This window comes from Pelophylax lessonae (assembly GCF_965119305.1).
Source record: "Pelophylax lessonae genome assembly, chromosome: 2".
In the NCBI taxonomy this organism is placed as follows: Eukaryota; Metazoa; Chordata; class Amphibia; order Anura; family Ranidae; genus Pelophylax; species Pelophylax lessonae.
The window spans coordinates 80,118,802-80,145,506 of record NC_138769.1 but is presented as its reverse complement, the minus strand read 5'-3'; the positions used below and the strand labels follow the sequence as shown (position 1 = coordinate 80,145,506).

At 41.8% G+C, this 26,705-nt stretch overlaps 1 protein-coding gene across 2 annotated transcripts in view; it reads right to left on the bottom strand.

Moving 5' to 3' along the window:
• CHODL (chondrolectin) overlaps positions 1-26,705 on the bottom strand; it is a 165,980-nt gene that overhangs the window by 21,415 nt on the left and 117,860 nt on the right. The window contains exons 2-4 of one of the 2 annotated variants that reach the window (XM_082246137.1): positions 14,951-15,254; positions 7,514-7,671; positions 2,107-2,154 (exon numbers count right to left, since the gene is read on the bottom strand). In XM_082246137.1, the coding sequence (XP_082102263.1) occupies positions 2,107-2,154; positions 7,514-7,671; positions 14,951-15,254 (510 nt within the window). The remainder of the gene's footprint in view (positions 1-2,106; positions 2,155-7,513; positions 7,672-14,950; positions 15,255-26,705) is intronic. The other variant, XM_082246138.1, reaches the window with a different exon arrangement.

Here is a 26,705-nt window from a genome sequence, read left to right as displayed (position 1 = left end):
ACAAGGCAGAGGAGGAGGAGGAGGAGGTCGCCAACGCAACCAGGGCACCGCCAGCACCTCAGAAGGCAGGGTTAGCATGGCCGAAATGTGGAAAAGCTTTGTCAGCACGCCACAACAAACAGCAGCACCAGCAGCTCAGATGGAACGTCTTAGCAGGAGGCAGCATTTTACCAACATGGTGGAGCAGTATGTGTGCACACGCCTACATGTAGTGAATGACGGGTCTGCCCCCTTCAACTTCTGGGTCTCCAAATTGGGCACATGGCCTGAGCTTGCCCTTTACGCCTTGGAGGTGCTGGCGTGCCCTGCAGCCAGTGTATTATCTGAACGGGTATTTAGCACGGCTGGGGGCGTTATAACAGACAAGCGCAGCCGCCTGTCCAGAGACAATGTGGACAAGCTCACGTTCATTAAAATGAACCAGGCATGGATCCCACGGGACTTTTCCGTACCTTATGCAGAATAGCAATGGATACCGACCTTACCCACCCATTGTTCCATTTTTGCTCTTTCTCACTCTTTTGGGGTGTACCCTCATTTAAAATTTGTGAAAAGAAGCAGTGTTGGCTACCTCGTCCTCCTCCTCAGGGCCAGATTAATGTAGGGGCTATTGGAGCTGCAGCTCCAGGCCCCTACCTTTTATATAGGCCCCGGGTTGGCCATATTCACTGTTACCGCTCTTCTGTCACTTGTAAACACAGAAGTCTGGCTTCTATGCTCGCTTCCCCAGGCAGCACCCTCAGAACCTCCCCACACAGCGTGAAGGCCGGACAAGGAGGGACAGTTGGCGATGCATGGATGTGTTTATGGGCTTCAGAGACAGCATCCCATGTTGAATTAGGCATGCATGGCTGCACCCTTCCTCCTCTGGGTGCATGGCAAGGCACGGCCCTAAGGCCCTTCAAAATCCTCAGCACCAAGCCCATGATGCTGTTAATCCGGCCCTGGTCCTCCTCCACCGCCGCTTCCACCTACACCGCCCATAGGTGTGCGCAGCCTATTGCATTAAGGTGTGCACCCCAAAGTTGAAATACACATGCATGTGTTTGCCAGCAGGGAGAGTAATGTATCGGGGCCATGTACCTGTAGGCAAGGAGAAATAGAGCAGAGCAGGTCCCAGGGAGATCTTTCCCATCTCCTCACTGGCAATGCTATGTGCCCTAGGTGATTAGGGTGTGCCCAGGCACACCCAGCACACCCTGTGCGCACGCCTATGTCACCGCCACATCCACCACCACCTCAACCTCCCTCCTACTCCATATGGGCCTCGTCCTTCAGAGATGAAGAAGAACATTGTTTTATTTTTCTGTTTTTTTTTTGTTGTTTTAAGTTATTTCCCTATCCACATTTGTTTGCAGAGCACTTGCCATGCTCTTAATTACGTTTTGCTGCCATTTGCAGCACTCTAGCCCTTTCCTTTGGTGTTTTAGAGCCATTTTAGTGCCTTAAAGTTCGGGTCCCCATTGACTTCAATGGGGTTCGGTGTCCGGGAAAAGTTCGGTAAAAGTCCGGGACACGGACCCGGACTTTTTTTTAAAGTTCGGCCGAACCCGTCGAACACGGACATCTAGGTGTCCGCTCAACCCTATTCTTTGGTATAAACTCTTGCACCCAAAATAGCTGTCAGAAGACATCCAAATAAATACCCACCATATGAAGCTTAAGTGAAAATAGGATAACTTTAAATAAGCCTGTATGTGGGTGTAAGAGAAGTGCTTTGGGGATGAAGATCATGTTAGTTAACGTGAATCATATTCCATCTGTACATCCAGCTAGTTTCTGTTTCTTTTATTCTTTGATTAGGCATCTGTTTGGCCCATACAATTGTTTTAGTATCTTTATTCCCTCAAGCCTGACTGTATAAACTAGTGAAAAATCTGTGTTTGAGATATGTCCCTGCTAACATTACATCAAATCTGGATATTGGATTACAATATTACTAAAGGGAACATTTGAAAAACATGGACAATTATTCTTTCCTACTTGATTGCCTTTCCATCTTTATATGCAACGACAAATGTGTCCTTTATTATTGAGTTATCCGCTTTCTTGGTGAATCACTAGATACTTCCAGCCCCAGTTGGAAGGCTTTTTTAAGTTTCTTACCATAGTCTGGCTCTGCTCTGTCTCCTAATTCTTTTTCTAGGATATTTTCTGTTAAAGAAAAGAAAATAGCCCAAGAGGTGTAGAAATCCATTAGCAGGCTGTAACAAACAGTCATTTCATTTACATCATGCCAAATAAACTGCCACCACACCAAAAAGCTTCAGCTAACCTTGAGCTTATTCAATACAATACATTGAGAAAAGGCATGTTTCTTGGTTAGGGCCCGTTGACGTCCCAGGGGTTTAGGCATATTTTTTTTATTATTTTTTTTTTCCATGAATGTTTTATTAGAGATCAAATTACAGTTAACAAAGATAACGGTATCCGTCATACAAAATAGACTGAAACAACTGGTTCGTTATAACCGTAAGTGTCCATTCACACTACCACGACTTGTCAGGCGACTTGTCAGCCTGACAAGTCGCGGTACGTCGCGGTCCATTGTGTGCTAATGGAACCGTTCTAATAGGAGCGACACAAGTCGCTCCGACTTAGAAAAAAGTTCCTGTACTACTTCGGGAGCGACTTGCATAGACATTTATTATATGAAGTCCGTGCAAGTCGCGCCGAAGTCACGGTGCACGCAACTTCACAGTAGCCCCAGAAGTCGTGCCGCGGTAGTGTGAACCGGCACTAGAAACTATAACAGATGCATCACAAGACAATAACAACAAAAGGAGGCATATATGGTGTTAAACAAAGAAAGTAACACAGTATTCCATCCAGCTTGTCTAACGACCCTTTTGGCCAGGGGCTGGATTTATAATCTCTATATGGAGCGGAATACTTTAGACACATTTTTATGCCATCTAAAGTGCAAACAGAGGGCTGTGCCATTGTTTTTACCTATACTCTCTTTTATGATGTAACTTTAAAGAAGATATAAACCTTAAAGAGATACTGAATTCTGGAAGCTGTGTTAAAAAAAGGCAGGTAGAGGACAAAGGACCAGTCACCGTTATTGCCTTGGGTCTTCCTGCAGCTGATCTCTACCCATCAGTGACTTAACATGCTTTGCTCTGCACTGTTTCTCAGTATAGAGGCGGACAACTTGGTAAAGGCAGGGATTTGTTTCCTGACATTAAAGACTTCAGCAAGACAACAGTGAGCAGCATAAAAGTAACATCATCAAATCTCATTTCAAATCCTCAGAGATTACTAGTCAGAGGCAGAAGTGCCTGAGATCTCATACTGTAAATATAAAGTTATGAGGCTGAAGACACAAAAGTGCCTAGGCACCCTCAAATACCAGGGAGTGCATAGCTTTTTACAGGAGAAATTTAGGACAAAGGTGATTTTTTTTAAGGAAATGCTTGGGGACAATTAACATATCTAGATTTTCCCTAATATAATCTTCACCTTTTCAATTTAGGTCCATTTTAACTGAATGCCATTTAGTTTGCGAAGACGCTGTGCATCATAAACATTGTTTTTTCTATATAATTCTGTTTTCATGTTTGTTTTCGTTATTTTCATAATAATATTGATAATCTTCTCTAGCCTATTATTATCACTTTCTGTCTACATGCAACTACTTAAGTATCAGCAGCATTATTGCTCATGACTGGCTTCCTGATACTAAAAACAGTGGACAATGTTTGCATAATATGATTAGCATAGCTGCTGGTGGTCCCCACCATGGTAACACCATGAATCACCGATTATTCTTCTAATGAAAGATGCAGATTTCCAAGCTTGCATTGCAAAGTAATAATATGTCATAGTAGGTATGAGTTTTTAATAATTGGATTTGGATCTCTTTTAAAAAATCCTGCTTGGTGCAGGATACCTTCAATTTCAAGAAGGCACATCTTCTGCATGAATGGGCAACATACTGTATATTAAATATTTTAATGCACAAAGCTTCCCTTTCCCTGGACACCATATACAGAAAATGCCTTTTTAAAAAAGGTATATTTAAAAAGTGCATGTGTTGTTAATAAAGGAAAAGTTGGCCGTAGACAATAGATGGCGGTTGGACATGCAAACAGAATCAAACCACCTGAAAATGTTCACAGATATTGACATGAATATATTGTACATACAGGCATACCCCGTTTTAAGTACACTCACTTTACGTACACTTGCGAGTACGGACACCACTTGGTCAGCTTGGAATGGTACTACTCCCGGTTTTTAACATTGGCGTCTATGGGAAATCTTGGACAGCTTGACATGCCACTGCTCCCAAACCATAAGTGACAGGGACACCAAACTTAGGGAGCACCGAGAGGGGACTCAGGACTATAACATATCCTATTTGTGGCCGGCCAGCTTGCCTAGGTAATCTACCATGTCATAGTCCTGGATCCCCTTAACATGCTCCCCAAGCTTGGTGTCCTTGTCACTTATGGTTTGGGAGCAGTGCCATGTCAAGCTGACCAAGATTTCCTATGGAGCTAGTGTATTTACATGCAATGAGAAATGGAAGAAGGTATTGCTTCACTTTAAGTACATTTTCGTTTTACATACATGCTCTGGTCCCATTGTGTACTTAAAAGTGGGGTACGCCTGTAATGGATTTACTTGAGGCTACACCAAAGCCTAGCAACTTTAATAATAGACTAATCCTGAAGGGCACAGTAGAGAATGGCTGAAAACTGACTGATTGCTTTTGGGATCCTGGTGTAGCCTGTAGACGCTTATAGAGGTAAGGACCATTACAGACAGCAGTCCACTTCTTTGTAATGTGTGCGAGAGTCAACACTTTATAGCCAGTCATTAAGTTCAACTCTTTAACTGAGGTTGCTAACGTTCACACAGCGTTTAACAAAGTTCTAGTAGTGGATTGAAGAACAAAATTAACAGGATTTACCTGTCTACGCTATTCAAAGACGATATTCCTTCTTGATGATGGAGTAAAATCAACCATGGAGGTTTCAGTTCCTCATGGATTACACCACTACACTTGACGTGAGCTCTACCTTTATCGAAAAACAGGCTAGATTTCTACTTAACCCGTTTGCCTGGTAAATTCTCCAGTAACAGGTCCGTGTTTTGGATAGAGCACCTCAGTCATGTAGGCACAGTGGTATAGTGGTTACCCCTTTACCTAGCAGCAAGAGGGTTGCTGGTTCGAATCCCGACCACGACACTACCTGCCTGGAGTTTGCATGTTCTCCCTGTGCCTGCGTGGGTTTCCTCCGGGTACTCCGGTTTCCTCCCAAACTCCAAAGACATGCTGGTAGGTTAATTGGATCATGTATAAAAAAAAAAAAAAAAAATTGGCCCAACTGTGTATGTATGGGAGTTAGGGACCTTAGATTGTAAACTCCTTGAGGGCAGGGACTGATGTGAATGTACAATGTATATGTAAAGCGCCTCGTAAATTGACAGTGCTATATAAGTACCTGAAATAATAATATTCTGCATTCTATCTGCAGCCTTAAATTGAACCAGAGTCCCACCCTCTCAATGTCTTTTATGGTTTCTCACTAATTAGCTCAGGGCAGTTCCTTTTTAACCGCTTGCCGACTACTCACAGTATATTTACTGCGGCAGTCAGCCCCTCACAGGCAGAGTGACGTAGGCCTACGTCGCTCGCCTGTGAGGCTCTGGGGAGCGAGCGCGCGCCCGCGGAGGCGCGCTCCCGCTCCCGCGCGGTCACGGACCCCACCGCGCGTGTGACCAGCGGACCCGATGTCCGCCGGTCACTCGGCGATCGGCGGGGGAGAGGGACAATGTCAGGCAGCTTGTGTAAACAAGCCACCTGTCATTCTCCTCGCTGTAAAGACACTGATCACACGGATCTACTATGTAGATCCGTTGATCAGTGTCCTTACAGCTCAAGCCACAGCCAATCACAGTAGAAAGCACGCCCCTAGGGATACACACAGCCCCTCCCTCCCAAATAAAGTTAACCCCTTCACTACCAGTGTATTTTTACAGTAACAGTGCATATGTATAGCACTGATTACTGTAGAAATGTCACTGGTAACCCCAAAAGTGTCAAAAATGTCAGTCAAGGGTCCGATCTGTCCGCCGCAATGTCGCAGTACCGCAAAAAAAATCGCAGATCGCCGCCATTACACGTTAAAAAAAAAACAACAAAAATGACAAAAATCTTTCCCTTTGTTAGTAAGCGCGATAACTTTTGCGCAAACCAATCAAAATACGCTTTTTGCGATTTTTTTTACCAAACATAGGTAGCATAAAACAAATTGGCCGAAAATGTTAAAAAATTTTGATTTTTAAATTTTTTTTTGGGGAATTTCATATAAAAAAATGTGAAAAATATTGTTATTTTTGCAAAATGTACGCTCTTTTTTTGTTTATAGCGCAAAAAGTAAAAATCGCACGGGTGATCAAATACCACCAAAAGAAAGCTCTGTTTGTGGGAAAAAAAGGACGTCAAATTCGTTTAGGTACAGCATCGCACGACCGCGCAATTGTCCGTTAAAGTCACGCAGTGCCGAATCGCAAAATACCCCCTGGTCGTTTAGCAGGAAAATCCTCCGGGGCTTAAGTGGTTAAAGGAAAGGCGACTTTTTATGCAATTTTCAGTAGTCACACAACTGGAGTCTTCTCCATAACAAAAGCCTAGAACCATAAACTGGCCTGCTAACAGGTACCCTTAACATCTATAAACAGCAAAACTCACAGCTCAATCAATTATTTAGAATATGTTATGTATTAAAGCTTACTCAAGATTTCTAAAATTTAGACATGCAAACAACAAAAAATAATTTAATAATTTATGCAATTATCATAAAAGAGTTGTATAATTCCCACATTAAAAAAAAAACATGTTTTTTTTTTGTATGTACATGTGTATTTTCACACATAAACAATATTTATGCTTCTTTGACAAAATGCTCTTTTATCCATGTCCTCCCAGGCAGAACAGTCTAATTCTATGTCTGCATCCTGTTGACATTTGACTTATCCACACTGACATTGATTGAAGCAAGAGATACATATGAATGGTCTTTTGATGTTACTCTTATTTCTTACATTAACCAGAAGATATCTTCATTAAGCTTCAGGGTTGTATTTGTACTGTCTTGGCTGAGCCAAAGTAATGCTGTGTTTCAAGAGATCAAAGGGAGAAATGGAGGGGGTGGGGGTGCTAATCAGGCAGACGTTGTCTGTTATTACATATTTGGATCTATGTGACAAATACATCATCAAGTATAGATTTTTATTAAAAAAAGGCACCATACAGTATATGGAACTGAACTCAATGGGTATCTTTGGCAACAGCTCCTGGAAACAGACAGCCTTTGCATGTCTGGTTTGATATGGGGGCTCAGGCTTCACTTTCAGCTCTCCTATGGAGATTAATATGCTGAAGGTTTTAAATCACTCAACTGTTTTTTCCTCAGAAGTAAGAAAGAAATGCTTCTCTCTTTTTTTTTTGTAGAGAACTTATTTCAGCATAGACGGGAAATGATTGTATTCCACCTACCTGGTGGGTATTTGCATATAAAATTGTGCTTCATGTTGCACCGGTCATCATTCCACTGGTACATGTACGGTCCTCCTATTCCAGGATTAGCAGTTGGCTGATGGTACATGACCACACACCCTTCACTGCCACATGATGGTTCATCTGCATACCAGTTCCTGTCAAAGCGCATAAACAGGTTATTACCCTTGGTTTTAACTTTGTAAAGACCAATATTCAAAGTAGGATAACCTATGCCAGCCAATCAGCAATCATCTGGCATTATGCTCTCAACTTACAAAAAGGTGACATTTATTATTTATACATAATGCTCTGTCTTGTTTTACTGAAAAAAAAACACCTACATATATATGTTTAACCACTTGGTACCAGTAATACACCTGTTTAAGTTCACATGCACGATGCCCCATTCCGTAGGAATGTTAATGTAGTCGAAGAGAACTAGGAATGTACACTTCTGTTCCTTTTTAGTTATCAAGGCCCCCTGTGAAAATAACAAATTAGTCTAAGAGTTATAGCCAAGTTATGTGACACATATTGACCCCGCTAAATTTGCCATAGAAATCTAAGCTTCATTGGAATTTAAACCTCAAAATGCATAACAAAAATATAACCCATCTTCGCAAGGTTTTTGCTATTATACAGACATAAAACTATCCCAGTCAGGGCCGGATTAACATAGGGGCGATTGGAGCTGCAGCACCAGGCTCCTACCATAATATAGGCCCTGGCAGGCCAGATCCACTGTCACCACTATTTTCTGTCACTTGTAAACACAGAAGACCGCCTTCTGTGCTACAAGTGACAGCGTGCTGCTCCCACAGAACCTCCCTGCACAGCACTTAGAGCTGATGCAGAGAGAAAGCTGCCAGGGCACAGATGTGTTTTGGGCATCAAAGAGGGCTTGCTGGCTGGGAAACAGCCAGGTGATCGAATGCCGATGGCCCCTGCTTGACGATCTCATTGCCACTGCCCAGTGAAGGAGAGGCAGAGCCACAAATGGACTGTGTGGGAGGCTGAGACTGGCTGCTTCCGAGATAAGAGGGGAGGAGGGGGGAAGGGAAGGAGGTCTGTTTGTGCAAAGGTGAGGGCAGTGGGAAAGCAGGGCTTAAAGCTGAAGCAGAAGAATGCAGAGTTTAGCTGTTGAGGGAAGGTTAGGAAGTGGCTGCAGACTGCAGAGATGTGTGAGAGAAGGGTGCAGAGTGAGCTTTGGATGTGGTGACAGAAGTGCTCTCTCTGCATAGGAAACCTCTGAATCTTGCACTCTGTGCCTAACAACCTGTATTATGCTCTCTTGAACCCAGCACTCTGTGTATTATGCTGTTCTGAACCCAGCGCTCTGTGTATTCTGCTGTCCTGAGCCCAGCACTCTATCTATAATGCTGTTCTGAACCCAGCACTCTCTGTATTATGCTGTCCTGAACCCAGTGCTCTGTGTATTATGCTGTCCTGAACCCAGCTCTCTGTGTATTTCGTTGTCCTGAACCCAGTGCTCTGTGTATTCTGCTGTCCTGAGCCCAGTGCTCTGTGTATTATGCTGTCCCAAACCCAGCTCTCTGTGTATTACGTTGTCCTGAACCCAGCGCTCTGTGTATTCTGCTGTCCTGAACCCAGCGCTCTGTGTATTCTGCTGTCCTGAGCCCAGTGCTCTGTGTATTCTGCTGTCCTGAACCAAGCGCTCTGGGTATTATGCTGTCCTGAACCAAGCGCTCTGTGTATTATGCTGTCCTGAACCCAGTGTTCTGTGTATTATCCTCTCCTGAACCCAGCACTCTGTGTAAAATGCTGTTTTGAACCCAGCGCTCTGTGTATAATGCTGTCCTGAACCTAGCACTCTGTGTATTATGCTGTCCTGAACCCAGCGCTCTGTGTATTACACTCTTCTGAACCCATCTCTCTGGGTATTATGCTCTCCTGAACCCAGCTCTCTGTGTATTACGCTGTCCTGAACCAAGCTCTCTGTGTATTAAACTGTCCTGAATCTAGCTCTCTGTGCATTACACTGCCTTGAAACCAGAATTCTGTGTATTATGCACCACCTGGGCCGGGTGGTGGGATTAATAACGGGCATTGCGGGCAGTCCTAATGAAAGCCAGGTATTCAGCTTCTGTAATTTTGTGTTAGCTCTGCATAGCTGCGCACTTCAGCCTCACCTCAGGGCGCACCACACATGCTGATGCAGGGCTCTTATGGAAGCCTGTCACTTCCATAGCATTTGGTCTGCACAGCTAAACCTTTTCACCTCAGAGCGCATGCCGACGCACAGCCCACAACCAAAATCCTCAGCACCAGGCCCATATTACTCTAAATCCAGCCCTGATCCCAATACATAAAATCACCTAGATGTAGTACTTTAGCGCTCTTCAAACACTCATTGTTGAACCATATGCATGTTAGGTTAGGCAAGTCAATAAAGAGATCAGCATAATATTATAAAATTTAAAAAAAAACAGCGTGTATTATGCTGTCCTGAACCCAGTGTTCTGTGTATTACTCTCTCCTAAACCCAGCACTCTGTGTATTATGCTGTCCTGAACCCAGCACTCTGTGTATTATGCTGTCCTGAACCCAGCAATCTGTGTATTATGCGGTCCTGAACCAAGCGCTCTGTATATTATGCTGTCCTGAACCCAGCACTCTGTGTATTCTGCTGTCCTGGACCCAGCACTCTGTGTACTCTGCTGTCCTGAACCCAGCACTCTGTGTAAAATGCTGTTTTGAACCCAGTGCTCTGTGTATAATGCTGTCCTGAACCCAGCACTCTGTGTATTATGCTGTCCTGAACCCAGTGCTCTGTGTATTACGCTCTCCTGAACCCATCTCTCTGTGTCTTACGCTCTCCTGAACCCAGCTCTCTGGGTATTACGCTGTCCTGAACCAAGCTCTCTGTGTAATAAACTGGCCTGAACCTAGCTCTCTGTGCATTACACTGCCTTGAAACCAGAATTCTGTGTTTTATGCTGTCCTGAACCCAGCGCTCTGTGTATTACACTGTCCTAAACCCAGCTCTCTGTGTATCACGCTGTCCTTCACCCAGCACTCTGTGTATTACGCTCTCCTAAACCCAACACTCTGTGTATTATGCTGTCTTTAACACAGCGTTATGTGTATTACGCTGTCCTGAACCCAGCGTTCTGTGTATTACGCTCTCCTGAACCCAGCACTCTGTGTTTTAGACTGTCTTGAACCCAGCTCTCTGTGTATTAAGCTGTCCTGAACCCAGCGCTCTGTGTTTAATGTTGTCCATAACCCAGCACTCTGTTTATTACACTGTCCTGAACTCAGCGCTCTGTGTATTACGCTCTCCTGAACCCTGTGCTTGTGTGGTATGCATTCCTGGTTTTAGTTAATAATGTTTCTTTAGGACCCTCCCACTGTACAATTTGGCCACACCCACACTATGATGTGGCCCTGGGCCCAGCCGCCCAAAAAGAACAGGCCATGCATGGAAAGCAATGGGCCACAGGGAGAAATCTCCCCTGGCCTGACCGGTCCTGAATTCCATATGCACCACCTGGGCCGGGTGGTGGGATTAATAACAGGCATTGCGGGCAGTCCTAATGAAAGCCAGGTATTCAGCTTCTGTAATTTTGTGTTAGCTCTGCATAGCTGCGCACTTCAGCCTCACCTCAGGGCGCACCACACATGCTGATGCAGGGGTCTTATGGAAGCCTGACACTTCCATAGCATTTGGCTTGCACAGCTAAACCTTTTCACCTCAGAGCGCATGCCGACGCACAGCCCTTAAGGTCCACCAAAATCCTCAGCACCAGGCCCATATTGCTCTAAATCCAGCCCTGATCCCAATACATAAAATCACCTAGATGTAGTACTCTAGTGCTCTTCAAACACTCATTGTTGAACCATATGCATGTTCGGTTAGGCAAGCCAATAAAGAGATCAGCATCTATATTAATAAAACCCATGTATCTACACGTCCGTCCCTGTGTCCGTGGGATTGCGCTACTGCACATGTGCCCCATGGACAGCCGTTGGGACGCAGAGAGACTTTGGGTGACCGGCCGGCGCTGGGTGGGCGTGTTACACAGGAGCGGATCCCCGCCCACTTCACTTCCTCCTCAGGATTGGCTGGCGTTCTGATCCAGCTGGGGAAGGAGAAGTACTGCCACTGCTGTCAATCAAAGTCAGCTAGCCAATCAGGGGAAAGAGGGGGCGGGGCTGGGGCGGGGCTCCTTGTCTGAATGGACACAGGGAGCTGTGACTCTGCTCAGGTGCCCCATAGCAAGCTGAACAGGAGGGAGTGGCCAGGATCACAGAAGAGGGACCCTAGAAGAGGACAATCTTTGCTGCAAAACCAACTGCGTAGAGCAGGTAAGTATAAGTTTGTTATTTTTATAGGAAAAGAAAAGAGACTTTAACCGCTTGCCGACCGCCGCAAGTACATATACTGCGGTGGTCAGCCCCGGCCAGGCAAAGTGACGTATCGGTACATCACTAGCCTGTGAGCCAATAGCAGGCGGACGCGCGCCACCGGAGGCCCGCTCCCGCCCTGGCTCGTTCCCTAACAAGTCAGCGCGTGGCGGACCCGATGTCCGCCGGTCACTCGCGATCGTCCGCTGTGAAGGGAGAAAGGCAGGCGGCTAATGTAAACAAAGCCGCCTGTCATTCTTCCCTGTGTAACAGCAGAGATCTAACGGTCCTGCTATGTAGGACCATAGATCTCTGCTGTTACATGTAAAGCCACATCCCTGCACAGTTAGAAACACGCCCCTAGGGACACACTTAACCCCTCCTTCCCCAATAAAGTTAACCCCTTCCCTGCCAGTGTCATTTTTACAGTAACAGTGCATATGTATAGCACTGATTACTGTAGTAATGTCACTGGTACCCCCAAAAGTGTCAAAAATGTCAGTCAAGGGTCCGCAATGTCGCAGTCCCGCAAAAAAAAAAATTGCAGAACCCCGCCATTACTCGTTAAAAAAAAAAAAACAACAAAAATGACAAAAATCTTTCCCTTAGTTAGTAAACGCAATAACTTTTGCGCAAACCAATCAAAATACGCTTATTGTGATTTTTTTTACCAAGCATATGTAGCAGAAAACAAATTGGCCAAAAATGTTAAAAAATTTTGATTTTTACATTTTTTGGGGGGGGATTTCATATAAAAAAATGTGAATAATATTGTTATTTTTGCAAAATTGTCGCTCTTTTTTTGTTTATAGCGCACAATCAAAAAATCGCACAGGTGATCAAATACCACCAAAAGAAAGCTCTGTTTGTGGGAAAAAAAGGACGTCAAATAAGTTTAGGTACAGCGTCGCGCGACCGCGCAGTTGTCCCTTAAAATCACGCAGTGCTGAATCGCAAAATACGCCCTGGTCAGGAAGGGGGTAAAATCTTCCGGGGCTTAAGTGGTTACAATCATTTTAACTTAGGCAAGCCATACATTATACATTTTTGTGCTGACTCCCCCATCAGCATTAAGAATCCTTCCTGCAGTGCTGTTGTACAATGATCAGTGTTGCTGGCTGTAGCCAGCCTGATTGCTCAGGAAAAACCTGACAGGCTGGTTGTACAACAAGCTAGCCCAGGATCGAAATTTGGCTGGTCCTTGTATGGCAGACTTTAGTTAAAATAATCTTTTCAATGTGTGTTAACGTGTAAAACTCTTTTTTTTCTGTGTATTGCGTGTTATCATCTACATGCATGGGGAATGTCTTTTTGAGCTTTGTAACTCAATAGTCATCAAAAACAATGGACTTTTTGCAGATGGGATTGATAGCCAGAGACCAACTGATCCAGGCTGTTTTATTTAGAACTTTGAGAGCAGTAGTTTTTTTTTTACTTTGAATATAACAGGATAGTAATGTGATTTGGTAACAGTGACATATGACCTGTTAATTTGTATAGTGTGAATTTTAATGATAGGTCCACTTGAAAATTCATCTTGCAAATATAAGGTTTGTTAACTAGGTTAAAACTTGCAGTATTACATACATCAATTATACAGAAAAATCATGTATATTAAAAAAGAATAGCGCGCAAATGCAAAAGAAATAACTACCAAATCTGAAGACAATCCATAAATAAAAATGGGGGTTTGGTCCCACCATATGGCCATATCGTGCTCAAGCCCACTACTGCGTCAAAGTACCCCATTATCAGTGGGTCCTACACTATCCATGAAAAAGAGATGAATCCAGCCTAACCCTTGGAGATAATACTCCTTGCTGGGAAGGATGTGCAAATGCTCCCCCAAATTTTTTGCCTGTTTATTATGTATTCGGTCTGACCAGACTATCGAGGTTGAGCAACTCTCCCCACCCCCCCCACACACCTGTACTCAATCAGTGTCCACCATCTAGTGGATATGGTAGGAGTCCCCTGTAGTGCATTTGCACATCCTTCCCAGCAAGGAGTATTATCTCCAAGGGTTAGGCTGGATTCATCTCTTTTTCATGGATAGTGTAGGACCCACTGATAATGGGGTACTTTGACGCAGTAGTGGGCTTGAGCACGATATGGCCATATGGTGGGACCAAACCCCCATTTTTATTTATGGATTGTCTTCAGATTTGGTAGTTATTTCTTTTGCATTTGCGCGCTATTCTTTTTTAATATACATGTCTTTTGGTTCATAGCTGCAGCAGCTTTAGAAATACATGGGTATGCTCCCCCAAATTTTTTGCCTGTTTATTATGTATTCGGTCTGACCAGACTATCGAGGTTGAGCAACCCTCCCCACCCCCCCACACACCTGTACTCAATCAGTGTCCACCATCTAGTGGATATGGTAGGAGTCCCCTGTAGTGCATTTGCACATCCTTCCCAGCAAGGAGTATTATCTCCAAGGGTTAGGCTGGATTCATCTCTTTTTCATGGATAATGTAGGACCCACTGATAATGGGGTACTTTGACGCAGTAGTGGGCTTGAGCACGATATGGCCATATGGTGGGACCAAACCCCCATTTTTATTTATGGATTGTCTTCAGATTTGGTAGTTATTTCTTTTGCATTTGCGCGCTATTCTTTTTTAATATACATGTCTTTTGGTTCATAGCTGCAGCAGCTTTAGAAATACATGGGTATGCTCCCCCAAATTTTTTGCCTGTTTATACAGAAAAATCAATATACACTTTAGAGTAACTTTTATATTGATGTCCATGTTACCATTTAGTAAGCGTATAAAATTAACAATATAATCCTTGGATTTCTTTTAATTTCTTTATAATTTCTCAGACCAGCTTGGTAATATCCTTTCGGTAAAATGAAAAATGACATTTTGTGAGATTATGCTAAAAATAGAGAGGTGTGTTATGCATTATCTCAGAATGAGTCAACTTAATTGGCTTTTGAGAGTATCCAGAGACATTCAATGAAATTGTTATTCTATTAACATTTGATAATAAACTGAATTAAGTTATTGCTTTATGCTAAATTCATTTGCAGCTTATGAGGATCATTAATAATTATACCTGAACATCGCAGTGCTCCCATCAGCCCACTTGTAAAGGTCTGGACAGGCTCCTGAAGTCGCCATGTTCCGTGACAGTCCAATCCAAAAGTCCCCGTCAGACTTTCCAGATCCTGAGTCTGTCAGATTTTGCAACATTCTCTCGATTAGTTTTTGTTCTGCTTCACTTTCAATGCTTAAAAGATGGCCTCCTTCCCCAGTGCAAATCTGATGAGCGTGATGGTAGCCAACTCGTGCAGTTAAGTCATGAAAGTAAGCAATTTTATAACAAGGATGTTTGTAGTCTGCGTAGCAAATCTTCCGGCCTGTAATAAAAATATACAAATATAAGGATATAAGAGCTTGGAAAAGATAAAAAGTAATTGCTTCATAATGACCGTCGAGATGCCGTGAAAACATAAATCCATATATCAAAGGCTAAAGCTACCAAAATAAACATTATTTCAATTCGGCATGAATGATAGTTCAATCAGCTAATAGCACTTGAAGTTTTCATTCAAGCCCTCACCATCACCCTTGCCATTGGAAAGGAAAGCAAGAACTTACTCCCCTTTCTACATCATCTCTAACTTTACTATAGAAAATTCAGCAATGGGAACAACATTATGTATAATGAGTGAAGGAATTAAGCAGAGCTGGGAATTCAGATGTTGCTGATAATGATATGACGAAATCTAGCAAAAGCATAGAGCAAAAGCATAGAGCAAGCAATATATCCTTGCAAATGATAGAGTTAAGTCAAAAGCAAGTATTACAAACACCTAGAAAAATGATTTACTAATGGAGCCCTGGCTAAATGTGCTATTTATTAGAGGAGCCCTGGTTAAATCACTGATCCCTAAGTACTGGCAAACCAACAATATGAATGTGCCAAAAAGCAGCGCTTGCAATGATGTAAATATTGAGATAGACATTGTCTTTAATAATGCCCCTTGTAGGTGGGTGAAACGCGTCAATGCACTTCCGGCAAACGGCTACCACACGACGTCACTTCCTGGATTCCGTGGAACGCACGCTGGCTTTTTTTTTATCTTCTATATGCCCAATATCTCATATTCCTTTTGAGTATTTTTTTAACCTTACAATAAATTAACCTTTTTGCGGGCTTCACTATGTTGGCTTATTCCTTCTTTGAGTGACACCGGAGAGAGATTCACTGTGTTTCCTGTTTGGAGAACCACTGGTCCATACAATTACAAGGCTCATTTGATCCATAGGCTCTGGTGAGTAGATTCCCTTAGGGGGACTCGAGGCACCTTCCACTGAGTGGAGCACCACAGCACCTTTTGGCATTAGCACCTTATTGAGCACGATCACACCTGGAAAATTTAACGATTATTTGGGCAATCCATTGAATTGAAAAGAATTTTGTGTACAATCGCGCCTAGGTGCTGTAAAAATATATACAATAATAATTGGGTATCTTTGGGAAGCTGCAAAGTATCAGGTGCACTAATGTTAGTGATCTGGAAAAAATGTGAAAAAGAAAAATACTGCGCTACCCTGGGTATGTAGGATGAACAGCTCTATACCACAAATAAATATACAATATACATAAATCAATATGTGAAAAAATATAAGTGAGTGTGGATCACTCCAATATCTACAAATAAGATAATATAAAAATGGCACTGTATGCTTGTGTATACAGTGAAAAAATGAACAATATAAAAGAACAATATAAAAGTGAACAATAATACAATAAATATATAACACTGGTGATGATGGTGACAGTCCAAAAAAATATCGTGACTAAAGTGCAAAAAAGTGCTGCATTAAAAGTCTCTTTAGTGCAATGACATTCAGTGGTGACTCCTGTGACCTCCTGCTTCACCCTTCAGTGCTCAAAGGTAAGGTAGCCCACTTACCAGATGTAGTTGATTCTTATGGCGTACGCCAAAAAGAATCAAAAATCGCTTGTGTGTTACTCCTGGTATCAGATGACCCGATTCTGTATTAAGCCCATAGGCACTCGGGATAAACAAGAAGAGAAGAAGCTCCTCATAGTGTGAAAAAATAACGTCCTTTATTTTCACTCGAACATGGTAAACACACTCTTCATTATAAAAAACATCCAGTATAAAAGTCCATAAAACACTGTGGTAAACTCCAAACGTTTTTTATAATGAAGAGTGTGTTTACCATGTTCGAGTGAAAATAAAGGACGTTACTTTTTCACACTATGAGGAGCTTCTTCTCTTCTTGTTTATCCCGAGTGCCTATGGGCTTAATACAGAATCGGGTCATCTGATACCAGGAGTAACACACAAGCGATTTTTGATTCTTTTTGGCGTACGCCATAAGAATCAACTACATCTGGTAAGTGGGCTACCTTACCTTTGAGCACTGAAGGGTGAAGCAGGAGGTCACAGGAGTCACCACTGAATGTCATTGCACTAAAGAGACTTTTAATGCAGCACTTTTTTGCACTTTAGTCACGATATTTTTTTGGACTGTCACCATCATCACCAGTGTTATATATTTATTGTATTATTGTTCACTTTTATATTGTTCTTTTATATTGTTCATTTTTTCACTGTATACACAAGCATACAGTGCCATTTTTATATTATCTTATTTGTAGATATTGGAGTGATCCACACTCACTTATATTTTTTCACATATTGATTTATGTATATTGTATATTTATTTGTGGTATAGAGCTGTTCATCCTACATACCCAGGGTAGCGCAGTATTTTTCTTTTTCACATTTAATCCATTGAATTGTCACATTGTGGACATTGATCATTGCTAATATTTGCACCTTTGCACTTATATTGAGCACTTTGTTGTTTTTTTTGCCCAATACTACTGCATTTAATTATTTTTGAATTCAGCACAATAGCACTTTATGCACTTATCTATGATAAAGTTTGTATTCAGCACCATTTCACTTTATGGTTAATATTGTATATGAATTTATGTCATTTATATCAAATTATTTATATCTCAGTATTTACATCATTGCAAGCGCTGCTGGTTATGAATAAGCGATTTTTATCGTGAAACGCGTCAACCCGACACGTCTGTTCGTGTATTGCACTGTCTGTCTGCTGTCTGTTGGATTTATGGAGAATAAAGGAGTCCTAAGGATTTTTATTTAACATCTCTGAGTGCGGTCTCTCTCTTTTTGGATGTCTAAGCGCTGCTTTTTGGCACATTCATTTTTCTGAGTTTTTACTTAGCGAGCAGCAACTGCAAACCCCGCCCCCCCCTTATCACATTTTTATTTAACACATATAATTCCGAGCGCGGGTTATAATCTTTGCAATTCAAACCAACAATATACCTTCAAATAATAAATGGAAGAAGCATGTAAAAATTATAATGGAAATGGAATCCCTGGAGAAGAAAATCACTTTATTTTTTAAAAATGTTTGCCCCTGTCCCCTTTTGGGATATTCACTTTGCCTCATCACAGAAACACAAAGTGAATGGTAATCCAAAATTTTGCAAGTGTCACTAGAAAACAAGGCGAGGGTGAATCTAATAGAGACAGTGTCTAATGAAACCAATGTCTAAAGATGAATTCCACTTAATTTGTAGAGATTTCCTCTCACTTTCTGATGCATCTCCAAGACAGGAAGTGAGAAGAAATCCTTTAAAGCGGAGCTCCATTAAAATATGACTTTTAATATTAGGACACTTAACTCTCCAGGGATCCCGCAATGGTGGGACCCCAGCCCATTCTTCAGTCGGCTCTCGGGTGCTGCTGCCGCCGCCGCCATTTCTTGTAAGGGAAACTGGCAATGAAGCCTCGTGGTTTCACAGCCAGTTCCCTACTGCACATGTGGGAAGCATGCTGAACTTTGTGAATGGCCCGGTGGCAGGGAAGGAGGAGGGAGGCTGAACTTCTAGGGGACTTTGTTGCATCGAGGACACCCGGAACCGGGGACAGGTACCTGTCCAAAAACAGGTACCCATTCCCCCCCCCAAAAGGTGCCAAATGTGGCAAGGGAAGGACAAGGATTTGATCTGTAGTTGTCACTGTTACTGTACATATGTTTTAGTTATGATGCCAGCCATTTGATGGTTTGACAGTTTGGTTGAGAGCATAAGAATTGCTTGATTGTAATGTAACAGCATGCCTTGAATGTAACTGTTTTGGGAACTAAACCCATCAATTTAACACTTTCAAAAACAGTTACATTCCCGGCATGTCACATTGGTTGTGCTCTCAACCAAACTGTCAAACCATCAAATGGCTGGTGTCATAATTGATCACATGTGCAGCACCATTGCAGTTGAAGATCAAACAAAAGCTATGATTGCAGCTTCTTTGGCTGAAAACAATAGGAGAGTTTAGTTCTGCTTTAAATTGATGGGTTTAGTTCCCCATTAGGGCAGAACTAAACCCATCACAGGTTGCACTGTGGACTGCAGAACGTCATGCTACCAGTGTAGTGTGTCTCCAAGAGGAAACATTTTGCTACACTGTAAGTGTTGGTTCACACTACCGCGACTTGTCAGGCGACTGGTCAGCCTGACAAGTCGCGGTCCATTCAGTGCTACGGAACCGTTCTAATAGGAGCGACTCAAGTCGCTCCGACTTAGAAAATAGTTCCTGTACTACTTCGGGGTGACATCAGAGTGACTTGCATTGACTTCCATTATGCACGCGACTTCACAGGTCGCCCCCGAAGGCATGCCGTGGTAGTGTGAACCGGCACTAAGTGTTATATTGTTTTTTAATTTCTACAAATGTGCAGATCATTAACCATTTTCTGTGCACTTGTCTGGTAAATAGATATATGCCATATATTTCCCCTTATTTATTACCCTTTAACCTCCCTTTCTTTTTCTCCCTTGTTTTTTCTAACTACTATAACTATTATATTGTTTAGCAAATTATAATTACTGCGTCAAAGTACTTAATGCAATATTAAACCCAAAACCAAAAATGTGTTAAATTGCAGCTTGCCAAGGGATGCTTAGAATGGTCAGCTTTTATTTATTCATGTAAAACCTTTATCCCAAAAGTAAAAAAAAAAAAGTTGGCTGTAACTGTTTATAACATGTTTGTACTACCTTCCCCCAGATTGATAATGCTGCCTTCCAAAGGTGAATGAAGAATTCAGACACCCTAAGACAGGAAGTGTATTATTGGCTTGATCACCAAGTGAAATAAAGTGAAAAAAAGCCAAAAAAAAGAAAATGAATGCAGCCACAACATCTAAAGATTAGTAAGCAGCAATATTTACCATTTTTTGTTTTTTAGTTTATTACCACCTTACTCCAAACGGATATAAAAAGCAGCCATTTAATTTAAAAATTTGCCTTTACATTCAGCTGGCATAAATACTGTATATAGATCCATCTTAACACCACCTCCTTGTAATCTTTTTTGGAGCAGCAATATGGGGAAAATATAAGAGGCTGTATTGTATTGCAAACTGCTGCTCATTTAGCTTGAAAATCCTAAGAGTAGGGTGATGATCTTTTTAGGTTTAGGTTAGCATTTCCGGCTAGCAGCACTAGGGTCGTCGGTTTGAATATCAACAATGGAACTACCTGCTCGGAGCTTGCATGTTCTCCCTGTGCCTGCATGGATTTTCCCCTACACTCCAAAGACATGCCTGTCACCTTACCAGGTACCACACTTAACGACTTGTACCTTCACTTGGTAACCCATAGCAACTACACTCCTTTGCTTGTCTTGCAGAGGTAACCTTTGTATAATGATATTACTTCATACCCTTTGTACACCATAAAGCTTTACAGACCCAGGTTCTTTGGAATACGCCAAATCCAACATTCCAAGATCTGAGGACGTCATACGTTGATGACGAAACGCGTCATTTTGGAACGCACGTAGGACACGTGACCGGTAGTTCGGCAGGGCGGTGTTGCAACGCTAGCGGAAATCAGCATTCCCCGTCCCCCGCTGCCTTCAGTGCACACCATTAGGGTGCACTATCCGTGTTCGGTCCTATACCTACTCTTTTTACTTGATTTTATTAAGCTTTTATTTGGTCTGTCTCTTATGCATGAGGATTTTTTTATGACTGACCCATATATATTTAAAAAAAGGATTTTTATGTACTTCACTATGAGGCTTCCTATTTTTTGATATCCGATTCCCACGGAGTCTATATACAGGAATGCATAGGAGCACCCCTAAGTAGGAATCACGGGAGGACCAGCAGCACTGCTGATACACTGGGAGGAGGAACAAGTCTTTCCCTAAGCATGAATGATCCACCTGCCGAAAGGTAGGAGGGGATCCATCTTTTCTCTTGAGTTCTTCTGACACACACCCTGAGCACAGCGGTGACCCCCGTCTTTCTTCCATCTCAAGAACTAATTTACTTGGATTTGTTGTTTGGGCTCCTATCTTGGATTTACATCCCTGCATGGTGTACTTTTACACCCAACATAGACTGATTTTTATGGACACCAATTAATTGCTATTTATAAGAACTATTTATAATACTATTCTTCTTAGAGCCATTTTTACCACTATTGTATTATTGTCTATGGTGCATGCGATTTTTATATATTTTCTTATATATTTCCATGGTACCGTTATATAATTTAGAAATGTAATCACTATCTCACATTTTACATATTTTAGTTGCAAGCGCAGAAAACGTGGGATATTATTTTATTATTATCTTTTTTATCTTATATTTTATCTCTGTGGCAGGAGGAGTTTCTTGCAGCTGCACACCTTATTTATATATTTTTGCACATCTATATTTGTTTAATATCCTACAATAGAAATTTCTGTAGTGCACATGTTTGATAATTTTACTCTTTGAGGAGACCCATAGGCTCAGGTGCACAAACCCCCTTTTTTCTATGCATTCATTTGCTGGTAAACATAAATGTACTGAACAAGTGCAGCATAACAGTTCCATATGAACAACGCCCTGTCTCTAATCCTAACTAAGATAACATACTGGCCCAGGCATACCTCTGTGAGGTGACAGTCCATTATGGCATTGTCCATCACTGGATGTCCTCCACAAATCCCGGTTCTACTCAAAGATGGTGCCGTAACTCCTGGACCCACCATCCCCACCTTTTTGGACCTCAGCCATCCCCTTTTTATTTAGCACAGGTGGGCTGGCCAGGACCAAAATCCAGGGAACTGAGCTTACAACAGTTAAAGTGTAACTCCAACATTCCCCTCTGGGTGAACTATTTACATTACACAAATTCTAACAAACTTTGTTGCAGATTCCTACCTTTTGTTATTCTAAAGAAAACAATATTTGTTCCTCTGTTCTCCTGTGCTGAGTGGGTCTAATGGGAGTGGTTTCTTAATCATCAACCAGCTGTGGCAGTTGCAGAGCACTAATGAGAGAATCTGCTGGGTCTGCATCCCTTTAGACGTGTTCCTATTGGGAGTATCTCACCAAAAATGACATTTTTGTTGCAGGGGATGCCAGAAATCTGACTTGTATCTAAAGCTGGCCATACACTAGCCCAAAAATTTTTTGAACTAATTTTTGAAAAAAAACGATAAATCGGCCGTGAGAGCAGATGATCGTGTCATCATGTAATGACCGAATTTCGAATGATAAATCCTTCAATGGATGTTTTTCGTTCAGTTTGTCACATATGCCTAGTGCAAACAATTCGGCCGAGAAACACATTAACCTTTCAATTTATCATTCATTTGGCAGAATTTTCCAAACCGTTCCTTCGATTTTTTGGCTCTGAAAGGTTAAGAAATAGAAAATAAGCAATTTTCTATTTGTGCCCATTAACTGGATGAAAAATGAACGATCGGACCAAATGACGGGTTTTTAAACGATTTTTCGGCTAGTGTATGGCCAGCATTAGGCAGACTTCTGGGAGAATTGGTAAGCCAATCACACAAGCAGGAAATGATGTTTCTGGGGTGTGGTCAGTATACATTCTGTTTACAGAACAGCTCCAGGGAGCCATATTGCATAGCACTTTCAGAAAATTACAACAGCTTCAGATTAAAAAGGAAAGGTAATTTTTAATAACATTCAATTACAATGTGATTTGTGTCACAATTGTGTACGCTATATTGGTTTTTCTTTTTTTGCTATTTTTTTCCCCACAAAAGTGGAGTTACTCTTTAAATCTTTCCCCCAGTCTGGGCCAGCTGCTCACTCAATAGAACCACATTTTTCAACCTGCCTACTTGCTGGTAGCTGGTATCAGGGGCGTAACTACAGGGGTTGCAGGGGTTGCAATCGCTACCGGGCCCCATGCTCCAGGGGGCCCGGTAGCAAACCAGTGGGTGAACTTCCAGGATCGCAAAGGTCACACTTGCGACCAGACCCTGGCATTGCACCACTCTGGGGAGGCCCCAAGATTGCAGGAAGGGGGCCCACAAGATTGCAGGAAGGGGGCCCACTGCAGAACCTGTGAAAGAATCCTGCTGCGGGACCGTAATAAAAGGCCATGCAATGAGTGTAAAGAGCCCCAGGATTAGTGGGAAGAGCCCTGGGCTTGAAGGTAAGGGCCCCGGCCAGGGGTCTGGGGGGCCCTTCATGGTTTCTTGCATCAGGGCCCTGAAGGTTCTAGTTACGCCTCTGGCTGGTATGTTAATTAGCTGTCTAAATTGGCCCTAGTATGTGTACTGTATGTATGAATGTGAGTTAGGGACCTTAGATTGTAAGCTTCTTCAGGGTAGGAACTGATGTGAATGTACAATATAGATGTAAAGCACTGTGTTATTTGGCAGAACTAAGTACCATTAATAAATAATAAAAATAATAATAAATAAATTATAAAAATACATAATAGTGTGCAGTTGATACTTCATTATCCAATGGGGTGGGTCCTAGACCAGACTGCATTGCTCAGCTGTAGTGTAGCTGACAGATCTCAAGAAGTGCAAAACCAGGCTGTGCTATAAGGCTAGGGGACTGGAAGTCAAATCTGGCTGAATTTTTTAGATAGTTCCCATACCGTATAAATGTACAAATGTTTTACCTGTGTATTTAACTGTTTGTCCACAGTTTATCTTTAAAAACCTATGTACTGCAGTACATTTAAAAATGACAATGCGAAGGACACTTATTTTGCTCGTTTACAAATGGCAATGCGATGGACACTAATTTTGCTCGTTTACAAATGGCAATGCAGAAATCATCCCAGGATAGCCTCTTGTATCTCTACTGCTACATTGTGACCCCACTGCGCTGGATAACCAATACAGTAAAACCTTGGTTTGAGAGTAACTTGGTTTGAGAGCACTTTGCAAGACAAGCAAATTTTTAAAATAAATTTTGACTTGATATACAAGCGATGTCTTGATATACAAGTAGCGTCATGTCACAACTGGGTATAAAAGAGAAGAGAGGCGCCTCTAAGTGTAGCAATATGGTTACATTTAATGAAGGTTCAATATTTAGCAGCTCACATGGTTGATGATTAAAACAGGCACATCTAAGTATGCAGGTATCTGGGGTAAAGCTGTCCATATAGACCATCCTCCGCACTGCCGCCATCTTCATCACACCCTTCCACGCTGTGCTCCACGAGCGATTCAAAGTCTCACTTTCAGATCACTCTACTGCAGGGTAGTCTTCCCAATCACAATTGCAGACTGACATTGGTGAGAGCTGGTGGTTCAGAAGATGATCTATGTGGACAGCTTTACCCCGGATGCCTGCATACTTAAATGTGCCTCTTAATCATCAACCATGTGAGTTGCTAAATATTGTACCTTAATTAAATGTCCCCATACCGCTACACTTAGAGGCACCTCTCTTCTCTTTTATACTCTGTAGCTCCTGCTGGATTTTGCTTCTAATCCCCTTGTGGAGGCACCATTTGTGGATGGACATTTTATGATGACACAACCTATCACATTGCTATAATCTTTGTATATAGACTATAAACTGAAAGACTTATGAATAAATGGTTGTGGAACGAATCAACTGAGTTTCCATTATTTCTTATGGGAAAATTTGCTTTGATATAAGAGTGCTTTGGATTACAAGCATGTTTCCGGAACGAATTATGCTCGCAATCCAAGGTTTTACTGTATATAAGTGATTGCCTTTTTTTTGCTAGATGGCGCATACACGCGCAGATGCTGACATGGCTGCACAAGCCGAACAAATGACAGAAGAGAGCTCTGTGTTGGTAAACAACACAGGGCTCTCTACGGAGAACAGCGATGTGGCTGTTATTTTTCTCCCTGCAAAGCAGTGAGTAAAAACAGTCACATCACTTAGTAAAAGCAGCACACGCTACACACTTTACACATAAGACAAACAGTTAATCCATTGATTGCCCCTAGATGTTAATCTCTCCCCAGCCAGTGTCATTATTACTGTGACAGTGTATATTATTAGCACTGATCACTGTATTAGTCTCACTGGTGATTCCAGTGTCAGTTAGTCAGTTCCCACCCAGCATCAGTCAGCGTCCGATTTCCCGCCGCACTTTCACAGTCTCACTAAGAGCCAAAATTACTAGTGTAAAAAAAATATTAAATGAAAATTCCAGTATATATACCATAGTTTGTTGAGGCTATAATTTTCAGGCAAACCAATAAATATATGATTATTGGGACCATTGGGGCCTACATTTATTAGGAAATTTGATTTTTAACAATTTTTATAGGATGTGTTTTATAACATAAAGTAAAAGATGTTTTTTTTTTTTTTACATTTTCAGTATTTCTTCTTTTTATAATAAAAAATAAAAAACCTAGCGATCGTATTTCTCCAAAGTACTCGATCAACCTGGCTAACCTTTACGTTTTGATGGCGCCACTGTGGCACATAAATCCTGTTACTCGTTATTCAGTAGGTTGGCTGTGGGGGTCTCTGCTCTGCTTTCCTACCACCATTTACGATCCTTGACATCCTGGCTTGCTACATCGTATATGTTGCCTCCATCGTGTGGATGTATAACCATGCCCAAGTTTACTGGTCTTCCTTTTTTTTTTTTTTTGTTTTTTTGTGTCTGTTCTACACAAGTCGAATGCTTTACTATACTTTGTCACCGTGTTACTGTTATTGATGACTTGACGCCTTCTGTACTGCCTGTTTTTTTATTGTACGCTGTTCTCTCAATTTTTCAATAAAAATACTTATGGATAAAAAAAAAAAAAAAAAAACTCAGTGGTGATCAAATACCAACAAAATGAATCTCTATTTATGTAAAAAAAAAAATAAAATAATATAAATTTAGTTTGGGTACAGCGTTGCAAGACCACGCAATTACCATATATTAAATAGGAAAAAAATGGCCTGGTCATGAAGGGGGTAAAACCTTCCGTAGCTGAAGTGGTTAATGGTTGTGAACCAAGCGGTGATCGAATAGATGGCTCAGTTCACAGACATGGTGTAGCGAGCCAATCTGAGCTGCTCTATACCATGTGATCACTGTGATGACCAATCTTTGGAGGAGCAAAAATTACTAAAGGTATTTCTCATGGTATTTATCATGGTAAAAACACTTTTTATTTTTTGTTATAGCTATATATTTTTTCCCCATGTTTTAATAAGCAAAATAAGTAGAAACCACAGTATTCCACCAAACCAAAGTCACACTAGAAAAACATTATTGCCACTGTCTTTCCATTAGGAAACACAATATCCACTGCACCTTTAATGACATCCTTAAGCTTTAGAAAGCCCACTAGCATACTCATCTCCAGTACATGAAATATTTCTTATATCTATATAATTCTTTGAAATTTGATGTAAATGTGACATACATAATTCATAGGATGCTGTTTTGCTAGATGCTGTTGAGAAGCGCACGCGGCGTGATATCTGTGATTTTCTGATAGTTTGTCTTCTATCTGACA